At 43.5% G+C, this 13,887-nt stretch overlaps 1 protein-coding gene and 1 pseudogene across 1 annotated transcript in view; both read left to right on the top strand.

The window, feature by feature from the left end:
* CASQ2 (calsequestrin 2) overlaps positions 1-13,887 on the top strand; it is a 69,223-nt gene that overhangs the window by 18,009 nt on the left and 37,327 nt on the right. The window contains exon 2 of the mRNA XM_006161386.3: positions 11,865-11,949. Within this exon, the coding sequence (XP_006161448.1) occupies positions 11,865-11,949 (85 nt within the window). The remainder of the gene's footprint in view (positions 1-11,864; positions 11,950-13,887) is intronic.
* On the top strand, positions 8,971-11,225 carry LOC102492657 (TATA box-binding protein-associated factor RNA polymerase I subunit D-like; annotated as a pseudogene).

Below are 13,887 nucleotides of genomic sequence, written 5' to 3'. Positions count from 1 at the left end.
CCGATCTTCCTTTGGATTAGGGCTAAATTCTACAAAAGGACTGGATTTGAGGGACATATGAGGGGACTTCAACAAGCTTGTAGAAAAGTGGAATTAAAGTATGAGCTTATTTTGGTGTAATTTTTTTTTTTTTTTTTTTTTTTGGCTAGAGGTTACATGCACTCATCTGAGAGAAACAGAAAGGGAAAGCAAGAAATCACTCCTCATGGGGCATGGTCATACCTCAATCTTTTCTCCTCCATCTCTTCCTTCGTTTGGGATTTTGGGTGCACGCACACGCGCACACTCACACACTCACACACACAGAGCATGTGTTTCTCCACACAGTGTATGTTTCTTAAATTGCTGGGTCTGGGACTTGAACCATGGGGTCAGCCATGAGGGATCCAGTTGCCTTAACCACTAGACCACAGAGCCTATCAGGAACAAAATTTTTCAAAACAACTTCGAAATCAATGCATAGTGTTTTTATATGCAAACTGTTCATGAACTTGTTGACAACCTGTCGAATGTAGCAGTGTTGGGGTGCTATCCTCTGAGGCTAGTGCGGGGACCATGCCCCTCACCGCTGTGTGGGTTGCCCCTGCCTTTCATGGGCATATTTTTGAAATGAGTGAGCCACATCTGCCCTGACATGTCCTTGTCACCCACTCAATAGTGCTTTGGCGCCTGTCCCAGGTCTTCTATAAAAGGTCACCCATGGCTTACCAGTGCTGAGATAAGAGATCTCATGGGTGTCCTACCCCTCCTGAACTCTCTGCAACATTTGATAGGACTGTCCACTTCTTCATGACTTTGGAGTTGCCATAACTCCATCCTCCTCCGACTTCTCCAGTGGCTTCTCTCTGCCTCCAGGGCAGGTTCTTCTTTCTGGTCTTGACACTAAGACAGCCTGCCCTTGGCCCATTGAGTACGGTCTTGGATGCTCGCCTCTTGAAGATGCCACCCATCCTCATGCATCTGCCTCATTTCCACAGTCCAGGTGGACCTCTGCCCTGAGCCCTCGGTCTACCTCCAGCTCTTGGTTGAACTTCTGCAGCCATGAACTCACACAGCTGAATCCACGCTGAGAAGCTTGTTCCGGCATGCTCTCCTTTTTTTTTTTTGGAGAGGTTTTTCACTATAGGGTGCATGTGCTCATCAGGCAGACAGAGAGAGACATAGAGACAGAAAGCGAGAAATCACCCCCCAGGGGGGATGGTCACGCTGCAATCCCTTCTCCTCCATTCTCCTCTCGGGATCTTGGGCACACACGCACACGCACCCGGCATGAGGTTTAAGCCACCAGGTCCAGGACGTGAACCACGGTCGACCACGTGGGAGTCCAGCGACATAGCCATTACACTAACTGCTGGTTCCCTCCTTTTTTTTTCTTTTTAGAGATTTTTTCTATAGGACGCGTGTGCTAGTCAGAGAGAGAGAGAGACAGAAAGCGAGCGAAATCCCTTATCCTCAGTATCCTCTTGGGATTTTAGGCACACATGCACACACTGGGTCTGGGGCTTGAGCTGTGGTCAACCATGTGGGAGTCCAGCATCTTAACCACTATGCTACTGACTGGTCTCCTGGCATGCCCTCTTGACATCATCGCTTATCCTTCACTTTCTTCCCTGGCTGGAAACCCTAGAGTCCTCTGGCTTCCTCCTCCCTCTCCTTTGATCTCCTGCCTTTCCCTCTCCAGCACCATGGGGGAGTGACCAGGTGTGGCTGTTTTTCATCTTGTGGCATCATCTGCACCTGTTTCTTCTCTGGGTGCCATTCAGACCATGGCGTCAGTCTCATGACTGATGTCTTTCCTTTCCACTTTCCCTTCTATTCTCTTTTCTGTGCCCTCAGATCCACTCCCTGAGCCTACATTAGTCATATTGTTCTTTCACTGGGACAACTCTGAAATCAGAACTTCTAGTCCTAATATTTGTTCAGTTCTTTTTCTTTGTTTTTAAAAGATTTATTTATTTTTATTTTACCTATTATCATTATTCTTCAATTTTGACCAGAGAGACACAGATAGAGAGAAAGAGAGAGTGAGAAAGCAATCAGCCAGGTCTGGGACTTGAACTGCAGTCAGCCATGTAAGAGTTCAGCTCCCAACCACCATGCTACCTGCTGGCCCCCGTTCAGTCCTTTTTCTAACATGCCACAACGGCCTCCTTTCAGTTCCCCAGATGAGCTCACTGCTCAAGTACGCCAGCCTGTTCCACACGCTCCTGCACAGCCCCACCTCCTGAGCTGTGCTCACGTCCGTTTCTCCTCCTCAGCTGCCCTTGCTGCTCTGCTTGGCTTGTCCACATGCACCTCTCTCAAGCTCTAGCTCTCCCACTTCCAAGCCGTCTCCTCTTTCATCCACTAATATACTTCAGAAACGAATACATTTTGAGATCTGCTTTGCTTGGATACTGTGCCAGGTGCTAGAGACGGCATAGTGAGAAAAACAGACAGAGCTCACGGGTTATGAGATGCCTGCTCATAAACAAACATCATAGGAAGAGGTTCTGAAAGTTCATGGAAAAATGCACATTATGAAAAAACTATGCATGGGTTTAAAACTACTTTTGCACCAAAATAAACTCATACTTTATTTTTTTTTTCCTGCAAACTGTTTGAAGTACCCTAAGTAAGTTAATGTATTTTTACAACAGAAAAGGTTGCAGAGGAAAAAATACCAGGCACTATGCTTGAGTGGGAAATGGCACCCAGCTGAGACTGAGAGTCAAGGCCTTTTGAGGAACCAGCATCGAAGCGCAACCTTCACGGAAAGGAGGGGTTGGCAGGCAGGGTAAGGAAAGTCTTCCAGACAGAGGGAGGGCACACATGGAAGCAGAGTGTTTGGGTGTCTTCCTGTGGATTCGAGCGTGGTGTCCCTGCAGACAGCTGTGGCTGTGCCAAAGCCCAGTGCTTAGGAGCACAGCTCAGGTGCAAAGACTGGAGGCAGGAAAGAGCTTGGTGTTTAAGGAACTGAGGAGGGTGTATTAAGTGACCCCAAATGAGGCTGGAGAGGCAGGCAAGCCGAACCACGCACAGCCTTGTCCACGTTAGGGGCTTTTGATTTACCCTGAGTGCTTGGGAATGCAATCCCCAGTACTTAGCGCAGTCCACAGGTTCTGCATGGTTTGACCTCTCCCTTGCCCTGCCCCCAGGATCTTGCTCTCTCTTCAAATCTCCACAGCAATTCTTTTCAGTCCTAGCCCCGTAGCACACAGAACTAAGTTTTCACTAGCTTCCTTCCCAATTAAATCATGAGGTCCTTGAAGCCAACCAGAATCTTACACATTTTGGTTTTGCCCAAGTGCTTGAACATGGTAGGTTCTCGATTTAAGACGGCCCTCTTTTCATTTCAATACTTTAGGCTTTGGTGTCTGAACTGGCACAATAGCCAGAGCACTCTCCCGGTGTTAGAATATTGGGAAGAAAGTCTAACATTGATTAAGCACTTACTGTATGCCCAGAGCCATGCCAGGCACTTTCCATGCGTTATCTCGGTTCATCTGCAAAACCACCCTTTGAAATAGAGATTGTTAGACGCACATTTCACCGTGGAGTCATGGCACACGCTTTGGACCAAGTCAAACATCCTGGTGTCTAGTTCCAAGTCCTGTACTCAAAACCACTGGGATAGACTGCCCATGGGTCACTTCTTCATTTGAAGATGAGAACTCCCTGGACCCCATCATTACAGAGGGAACAGCAGTGCAATTAATAACTACATAATGCAGTATCTTAAAAATGAGAGAATGAGGGATCAGTAGGGGGTGCACTAATTACATCACTGGACTCCCACATGGCTGACCTTGGTTTGAGTCCTGGACCTGGTGGCTTGAAACTCATATCAGGCACATGCAGGCATGCCCAAAACTTGAGAGGAGAATGGAGAAGAAGGGATTATGGTGTGGCCACCCTCCCCCTCTCAGGGGATGATTTCTTACTTTCTCTTCTCCCCATCTCTCTCTGCCTCTCCAGAGAGTACACATGCCCTATAGCAAAAATCTCTCCAAAAAAAGAGAGAGAATGAGGATATATTCTAAACATCTACTTCTTTGCTATTAAATTGTGTATTATTTGCATAGAAATTCTTAAAAAGTCCTTCTGTACTCAAAATAATCAGCCAGTGGAGTGGTGGTTAAGGCTGTTGGATCCCAGGCAGGTGACTTTGCTGTTAAGAGTCCCAGACTCAGTAGCTTGCAAAACACATCTGGTGCATGGGCATGTGTGTCTAAAGTCCTGAGAGGAGCATGGAGGAGATAGGATTATGGTGTGGCCATCCTCCCTGGGGACTACTTTCTGATTTTCTCTCTCCCTCTCTCCCCTGTGAATGCACACACCCTATAGCAAAACTAATTTGAAAAAGTAAGTCATTGGGTGCCAGCAAGTGTCATGGTGGTTAAGGCTCTAGACTCCCACATGGCCAACTGCAGTTCGAGTCTTGGACATGAAGGCTTGCTTTCTCTCTGGTCAAATTGAATAATAATAATAATAAAATTAAATTAATATATTTTTTTAAGTAATTCATTGAAAAAAATTCAACAATGGTCAAAGCAAATCCTGATGTTTCTGGAAGGAGTGAGTACTGTGCCAGTACTAAAGGGCTGCACCTAACAATGGCCAGACAACTCATCCTCTCAGGAGAACTGACAGCAAGCAAGACAGTCCAGAAAAGAGGCAACCATCCAACAGTCAGCAGAAGAATAGTGACAAGTCAACAGTAAAAGCTGGCCGTCACGTCTAACAAGAATATTCTAGTTTCCTGGGAATTAAGAGACAATGACACCAACCTTTCTTCTCCTCATGTGTGGATCCCTTAGTCACTTTATTTGGTGACAGTTTCCTCTTGCTCCTTTGGCTCACAAACCCTTTAAGCTTGCAAAGTACTTGGGTCAGTCCATTCATTCATCCGTTAGGATACTGAGTGTTTCCAGGGAGCTGTGTGAGACACGAAGAAACACAAACCAGTGTCCTCCTTGTTAGGGAGGAGAGTCACAGTACTGAGAAGACTTACAACTCTAACAATTACAGCATAGGGACTAGACTGTTGTGTGCATGTAACCACCTATGAGAATTCCAGAAAGGAGAATGGAGTGAAAGATGAGCCAGGAGCTGAGCTGAGCAGCCAAGGGCAACCAAGGCTGACCGAGACCCAGGAGAGAGCATTGACTGGGTTGCATAGAGAAGGGAACCTGTGAGCTGCAGCATTAGGAGTGGGGCATAAACAGGAGCAAGGCCAAGCCAAGTATGAGAGGCAGAGTGTCCTTCCTGCTCCACTGGCTCCAGGCAGCTGCAGTTCCTGAGTGCACATGGTCTGTCAGGAGTCACCTAGAAGGCCCCAGGATTTTACCACAGCCATTTTCTCCCCACCCAGCTTCACTGTGCTGTGGGGTTACTGCCTGCCCTGGCCACCCTTGGATAGGCCCATGAAAGGGGCTTGCTAGGGCTGCCAGCAAGGATGGCAGAGCTCAGGGGTGGGGTGGCATTTGGGCCTAATCAAGGGGAGTGGTGAGAGGGATGGGGGTGCTAGGGTTGAAAGAGGATGAGGATGCTGAGGAAGAGGCAGGCAGGTGTTGAAACCTAGCAGGGACCCTCTAAGAGGGATGGGGCCTTCAGTTTCTCCTTTTGTTAAAGAAAAAGAGAGAATTCCCCAAACTGAAAATTAATAAGGGCTGAACCAAAAGTAAAGTGCATTTTCTAAGGTTCTCGGAATGCAAGCTCCATTGACAATATTGGCCCGGAGTAAGGGGTAAGGTTTCAGACTTTGGTTATGATAATGAAACAACATTGGCCATGAATAAGGGCCTTTAGAACTCTAAAACTCTCACTTAAAGTAAAGATAAGGTTTTCATTTCAATACTTAAGACGTTTTGTAGGACAGAAACTTCTAGTTGTGAGCTCAAAGATCCCAGGCTTGAATGGCTCCAGAAATCTGAGCAGCAATTTGATTATTTAAGGCCTCACCAATCAAGAGTGCCCATGAGATGATCAGGCCCCCTTGAACCAACCACTGAACTGATCATGCTCCTAAGACTTCTGCCCCTAAAGTGCATGTGTGGAACATCTTGGGGAGACCGGGTCTTTTCAGCATGAGCTGCTCATTCTCCTTGTTAGGCACTTTGCAATAAAGCTGTGATTTCCTTCATCACACCATGCGCCTGTGGTTTGGTTTTACAGCACTTGGGTGAGCGGACCTGATTTGAGTTTGGTAACACTGTTAGCGAGCGTGGGTTCCTGGCCATCTGTGATTGCCTCTGCCTATCTGTTCATGGCACAGGACAGTGGTTTGCTGTGCTTAGTTTACCAGGAAAACAACTAAGTTCATCCAAGGTAACAACTCCCACTGACATCCGAGAGGACCTCAAAAAGTTCTTGGGAAAATGGATTAAAATGTGAGTGTAAAAAGAAAAAATTGGAATCCAGGCAGTTTTTTCATAATATGCATTTTCCTTAACCTTTTTAAGATTCCCTCCTATCTTTAAAAGTCACATATACATAGCAACACAGTAACTATTCATAGGAGGTTTACTTGCTTAGGAGGGGCCTCCACGTGCATCTAACAAACAAAATGAGAGATCAGAGTTAAATTCTCTGTTTAATTCTCAGGGTTGATTTCTTATTTTCTCTCTTGTTTGTTATTCTTGCCATGGTTAATACTTTTCTCCTGCATCGAAGACAGAGGGACCTAAAGGATCAACCGAAGCCTGTGGGTCATGGTTAGAAGGACACAGCCCTACCAGGGGGTGAGCTGAACCATTTATGGCAGTATTTTTCAGAGTGTGGCTTGTGATCTGATGCACCAGAACCATGGGTGTGGTCGTGTGATTTATATAAATGTGGATTCCTAAGCCCCACCTCTGTTCTATTTTTTACTCTCTGGAACTGAAGCCAAAGAGTTTGCTTGGTGTTTTGTTTTTATTTTTTAGGTTTTTCCTATAGGGCGTGAGCACATGCCGGAAAGAGATAGAGAGAGAGAGGGAGAAGGAGGGAAATGAGAAATCATCTCACAGAAGGGATGGTCATGCTGCAAACCCTTCTCCTTCATTCTCCTCTCAGGATTTTGGGTATGTGCGTGCATGTGCATGAGCATGCACGCACACACACACACATATATACACACACACGTGGCATGATTTTCAAGCTACCCGGTCTGAGACTTGACCATGGTCGGCCATGTGGGAGTCCAGCACATTAACTACCACGCCACCTGCTGGTTCCAGGAAGCCCCGTATTAGCCGATGCTCTAGGTGATTCTTATGCACACTGACATGTAAGAACCACTGTAAGGAAAGTTACTTTATCGCATAGCCATTAGGTCTCATCATTATCGACTTCGAATGACAGGCAAGGAAAAATTTAAGTTAAGGTTTTAGCAGTACTAAGTAGAACAGAGTAGCTTACACTGAAAACAAAAGACTCATTCAGAAATGACCTTGTCTAACAGATTGAATGCAATAAACTAAAGCCAAGTGGTTTTGCAGAAAGACTGGCCTAAACAGGCATTGCGGGAAAGCTCAAGATGAGTCACAATATAAATACTTACCATGATGCCTTTTATCCTGAGCATTTCCTAGTCTAAGCCAAAGTCTGAGAAGCATGGGGGTGGGAGACGTCATTTGTTACCTGTCTCTCCACAACTCCCCCCATCCCCAGGCACCAGGGACTCTCAAAGCAGCTGCTTCTTCCCAGTATCCTTAGCCTTAGAGGAAAGGGAATGGTTAGGAGCCCGGAAGAAAGGAGAATAAGGAGTAGAAGAGAAGCCCAAAGAGGGAAGAACGAGTAAGCAAAGAAAGACCTTAGAAAGTTGTAACTGGGAGAGAAATCCTAAGGGAGAAGTTACCGATATTTGGAAAACAAAGGGAGACATAGGAATGAAGAGGCCAATGAGAGAAAGAAGCCATTATAGAAGTGAAAGTAGAATCTGTAGCATGAGTCTTAGAGCCAAATAGATCCAGGGTCAATCCACCAAGAAGACAAGAAATCCCAAACTTATCTGGACCAAACAATAGAATTGCAAACTATGTGAAGCAAAAGCTAATAGAACTGGAAGGGAAAATAGATGAATTCCTAAGATTAAGAAACAAACAAACAAACAAAAATAAATAAAAAACCAAAGAACAAGGCACTCCCCCATTCTTATTCAAAACACTGCTAGATGGCCCAGTGTCTGTGGTGCAGTCTTTAGTGGCTGGACTATAGAACTACAGCCACACGCTGTCATGAGTTCAGATCCCCAGATTGGCCTGAAAATGCTTCAGGTGTATGTGGGCACTCAAGATCCCCATGAGCTGGAGGGCTAGGGAAAAGGCATTACGGCATGATAAGACCCTACTAAGGGTGCTTTCTCTCTTACTCTCCTGTGTTTGAGTACCAGACCTGGTGGCTTGAAAATCACTCTAGGCATGTGTGTGTTTGCCTCAAATCCTGACTGTAGAAGGGAGGAGGAGCGATTGCAGTGTGGCCCTCCACCCTACAGGGGTGATTTCTCACTTTCCCTCTCTCTGTATCTCTCTGTCTCTCACCTCTGTCAAGTGAATATACCCTCTGACAAAAACCTAAAAAAAATTTAAAAAATATTTAAATGCAAATAAATAAAATGGATCACAGACTTCAATGTAAAAATTTTAAACCTTTAGGGAAGAAAAATTGGAGACAATTTCAAGATCTAGGGCCAGGCCAGGAGTTCCTAGACTTAATATCAAACCACAATCCATAGGTGGAAAAATTGATAAATTGGACTTCATCAAAATTAAAACCAATATATATCAAAGGTCTGTACTCTATGGCAGAAATGGAATAAAAACATGGAAATTGAGAGGACTACTGCAGATACCAAAGACTGCATAGCAGGTGGGAAGGTAGAAGGGATAAGAGGGGATCCAGGATAAAACAATTTAGCAGACACAAGAATGCAGGTAAATGGGGTAACTCGGTTGTGGGATGGCAAATTACAGCTACGTGAACAAAACAGACAGTGCCAGTCATAAATAACCATTGACTTTAAAAGCTATTTTTGAAAGATTCAACAAAAAGAAAATACAAGCCAACAGAACAATCAAGGGGGAGACCAAAGGGAAGGAAAAATATCAGAAGGTCACAAACAGATGAGAAGTGAGTTAGAGACAAAGGGCATAAGCTCCCATTTATAGAATGAGAGAGTGGACGAGACCCATTACCATGGAGGACAGTTTTAACCACTGAGCAAGCTGTTGGCAGAGGATTTTTTTTAACTACATTGAAAAGCTGGAGTAAGAACACCACCTTAAGGAATCCTTGAATAAAATGAATGTTGGTGAAGATTTAGGAAAAGATCTTGATAGGCGTAGATACAAATATTTGGATGATGATGGGTCCATTCTCCTATGGAAGAGCCAGTAGCAGAAGATGAGGCCATGAAGCTTGAGCCTGATGATGAATGTGATATGAAGCTGATAGAGGATAGTTGTTTTATAATAAGTTCTGAATCCCCAGTCTCCAAGAAGATGAATGTGTGTTTAGGACAAGAGAATACTACTAAAGAACCTGCTTTGTCTAAAAAAGAACTTCAAAGGCCAAAAACCTTGGGCAGAAGACAGAATGCCCTGAAAATAAGACGGGAACATGAATGGAAACAAAGGTAAACAATACAGAAGAGAAAGTGGCTTTTCATAGACATATGCCAGCTTGGGAATGAAGACATTATTTCATGAACCTTCTAAGACTGTCTCTGAATAAGTTTTATGAAAATCCTAGAGAGTAATAACTAATTAAGAAAGATGATAAAAAATGTAAACATCAGGAAAAACCTAAGACATTAATAAATGAACTTAATAAATAATGAACATTTAAAAAACTAATAATAAATAATAACATTTAAAAAAAAAATGAAGGGCCAGCTGGTGGCATGGTGGTTAAGGCACTGGACTCCCACATGGCTGACCACAGTTTGAGTCCCATACCTGTTGACTTGCTTTCTCTTTTTCTCTCTCTCTAGTTAGTATACATGCCCTATGGTGAATTAAAAATAATAATAATAGTAAATTAATTTAATTAAATAAATAGTTATTTTAAATAATTTAAAAAGGGCATCACTAAAGGCTGACAAGGCTGTGGAAACACTGGATCACGTACACATTGCTGGTGGAAATGTAGAATAGTACAGCCACTTTGGAAAACAATTTGGTAGTTTGGCAGTTCCTTTAGCAACTAAACATGTAACTATCATATGACCCAGTAATTATACTTCTAGGCATTTATCCCGGAGAAATTAAGACAAATATTTAATTCAAAAACCTATACCTAAATGTTTATAGCAGCTCTATTCATAATAGTAGAAATATTAGAACAGAAACAGCCCAGATGTCCTTCAAGGTGTGAATGACTAGACAAATTTCGGTACATTATACTATGGAATTCTACTCAGCCATAAAAAGGAATGACTTATTGATACATCCAACAACCTGGATAAATATATAGATAATTATGCAAAATAAAAAACTTAGTTCCAAAAGATTACATACTATATGATTCCATTTATAGAACTTTCTTAAAATGACAAAGTTAGAGAAATGGAAAACAGACCAGTTAGTGGCTCCCAGGAAGTTAATGAGGGGATGAGGCAGGAACCTATGCAGGACATCAGAGGAATCCTCGTGGCTATGAAAGTGTTCTGTATCTTTTTTTTTTTTTTTAAGTTTTTCTTGGAATAGGGTGTACATGCTCGCTAGAGAAAGAGAGAGAGAAAGTGAGAAATCACCTCTCAGAGAAGATGGTCATTCCACAATCCCTTCTTCTCCATTCTTTCAGGATTTTGGCATGGATGCACTCTCACCCAGCATGATTTTCAAGTCACTAGGTCTGGGATTTGAACTGCAGTCGGCCATGTGGGAGTCTGGCACCTTAACCACCATCCCAACTGCTGGCCCCAAATATGCTATAACATAACTGTATCAATGTCAATATTAAGTTTGTGATACTGTACCTCTGATTTGCAAGATGTTTCTATTAGGAGTGACTGGATAAAATATAATTGACAATGATCTTTTTAAAAGTTTAACTAAATAAAATAGAACTGGTATCTCACAACCTCTCTGATAACTGATCTGTTTCTATTTCAAGCTCCCATTCAGTCAGCCAGATATTGAGAATTAGGTAGAACTCAGTCACCTAAAAGTCCCCTTACTTGTTTCTATCTGTTTTAGGAGGCTAAACAGGAAGCCGATCTTGTGCTTGGTATCATTGTCTATGCCGGTGTCTGCCCAGAGTAGTTTCAGCCATTTGTCCATCAGAACACGGCTGCATCCTCCTCACCTTTGGAGCTGATGGTCCCCCCAGAACCTCTACTAGTCCTTTCTCTCAGTGGGCTGCAAGAAACCTGAGGGGCCAACTCAGGTCTATGTGCCAGATATTTCCCAAGGGCATTCCTACTTTACAGAAACCAGGGAAGGGTCAAACCAGGGCTATGCTTGGGCAGTAAGGACACAGCTTCCTCTACTCTGAGGTCTTCTGTGTCCTCCACCCCACCCCGGCTCATTTGGCAGCTAGAGAAGGGCTCCGGGCTCCTCATCAGGTATCCATGGGGACTCTGACTCTGTGTCCTTTCCGATTCCCATCGTTCTTAAATTTTACCTTCTCTAAGGGTAGAAAGTGTGTGTGACAGTGGATATATTTCTCCATATCTTAGGGCTGTTCCTCAGATTTTTTTCTTCTTGGCTCTCAACATTCTGCTCAATTACTCTCCTCCTGAGGGTCTAAGCAAAGACTCCTTCCCTGTTGCACGAATTGTTCACAGAGTAACCGAAAGTATAGAGGAACCCTGTCCTGTCAATACATCAAAATACTATCCTGAGAAGTTTTCTACTATCTTGCCATCCCAAGCCCACCTGTTCTCCTATTGGTCCCTTCAGCTCGTGGCCCAGGTCCTGGAGCATAAAGACATAGGCTTTGTGACGGTCGATGCCAAGAAAGAAGCCAAGCTTGCCAAGAAACTGGGTAAGTGTGATTTTGAGGTATATCAGAAACAATGTGACTTGTTAAAAAAAAAAAAAGATAGCTGCGTTTATTCTCCTATGGTTATTTAAAAATAAATATAAAATGATTCCTCATACCTTAGATTTAGTTTGGGGAAGAATTTCATAAAAGCAAATATAGGCCTAAATGGAATGGCTTTACACCAACTATGTAATCTGAGGGAATTTCAGAAAGTTTGTGGGAAAATGGAATTAAAGTATGAGTTTATTTTGGTGCAAAAAAATTAAAATCCATACTTTAAAAATATAGTATGCATTTTCACAAATCTTTTGAAGACACCCCCTCCCCGGTAAATCTTTGTATCAGTGCAAAGAAGAGCATTTCTTCCTGGAAAAAACTAACATTAAAAGTCCAAGCATTCATTTTCAGCGTCTAAAGCAGGCAAAAGGGTCAGCTTCTCTATCCCGCCATCAAAAATCTTCTTCTAACAATGATTATTTCCTTGCCTCTTGGCTGAAGCTGCCAACAAAAGATAGCATTAATAGTTGTGAGCCCAGGGTCCCAGTGGTTTCTAAATATAAAGCTGAACCCCAGCAGTGCACTGTTCACCTAAGAGGAGAGGGAGGATTTAGGCGAGGTCTGGTTAAGTGACTACACAGTAGAGGTTGTAATCTCTCGTGTCAATATGTCACGTTTAAGTGCAAGTGCACTTTAAGATTCTTACCCTTGGAAGCCCAAGGAGAGAGAATGTAGGTAACTCCTCTGGCTTCCAAACACCCACATATATGTACTGCCCATTCAGCTTTTTCTGCATGACCAGTGAAGAATAGCTATTAAAAAATAGCAGGAGGTTATAAAATAGGACCTTTGAAGAAAGGTTAATTGGATTTGGAGTAGTAAGCACAGAAAGGAAAAAAAAAGATTAGTGGTGGTTCAATAAATACCTTCAGGTACACAAGAGTTCATTACCCTGGAGAATTACAAACAATTGCTTTCTATTTTATTTTTTGAGAACAGTATTTTTTTTTTTTTTTTTTTAAAAAAAGATTTCAATTACAGAAGGTTGTTTGTTTAGGTTAGACGTGAGGAAGAACTCATGACTATAAAATGATAATGAATTATTAAGAATGCTTGGGATATCACTTTCCCCGGTGACACATTAAGGAGTATTTTCTCCCATAAGCATGGGAGCAAAATATGTTAAAGTCTTCCCCTAGAGTCACAGGCACTTTAATGAGTTCTGCCTCCTCCCCAGCAAGGTATTGATTCCCTGACTTCTCCCTTTCCATCGTGTTAAAGAAGTAGAACTGGGGAGGATATCCAGCAAATCTAGTTAGAGGAGAATGCTAGCATTCCCACAACCTAAAATCTAGGGAAGACGAGCTAGACAAGTGTTCATGAGAACGGGCCAGCGAAGGACACAATTGGGTCTTGGCGTGCCTTTTTTCCAAAATGTCTCTTGGAGACGTTTGGCAGGTTTTCTGGTTAGTTGAACCTTGGAGTTTATAGGACAGTGGGTGTATTTTGTGGACCTGCTTCTTGGTCTTCATCCTTTCTTCCACTTGTGGTAGTTTGGCCTTTACGAGGCTCTGCCTGAACTAGGGCCGTGGCTTTCTGACTGGCGTGGCTCAGAACAAAATCCATTGGCAGGGCCCTGGCTGATGTCCCTTACAGCACTGTTTGAGATCAGCTATTGCCAGTTTCAGGAAAATTAGGCCTGTAGCTCCTTTTGACTTCTGAATGGGGCTCCCAGGTGGGCCAGGAGCTCCTTGGCCATGCCTTGGGACTCAGCAGGCAGCAGGCCAGCCTTCCCGCCCCAGGAGGTGCTGCAGAAGAATCCATTTGGAGAAAGCATTCTCCAGCTAACAGAGACTTTGAAAACAATGCATCTAAGGGATGAAGGACTGTGTAGTTCGACTAAACGCCAGTGATATAGCAGCTAGAGGGCAGTCCTGGGGC

Source organism: Tupaia chinensis, unplaced genomic scaffold (assembly GCF_000334495.1).
Source record: "Tupaia chinensis unplaced genomic scaffold, TupChi_1.0 Scaffold138517_1, whole genome shotgun sequence".
Taxonomy (NCBI): Eukaryota; Metazoa; Chordata; class Mammalia; order Scandentia; family Tupaiidae; genus Tupaia; species Tupaia belangeri.
The sequence above is the reverse complement of the archived record's forward strand: the minus strand, read 5'-3'. Positions and strand labels throughout refer to the sequence as shown.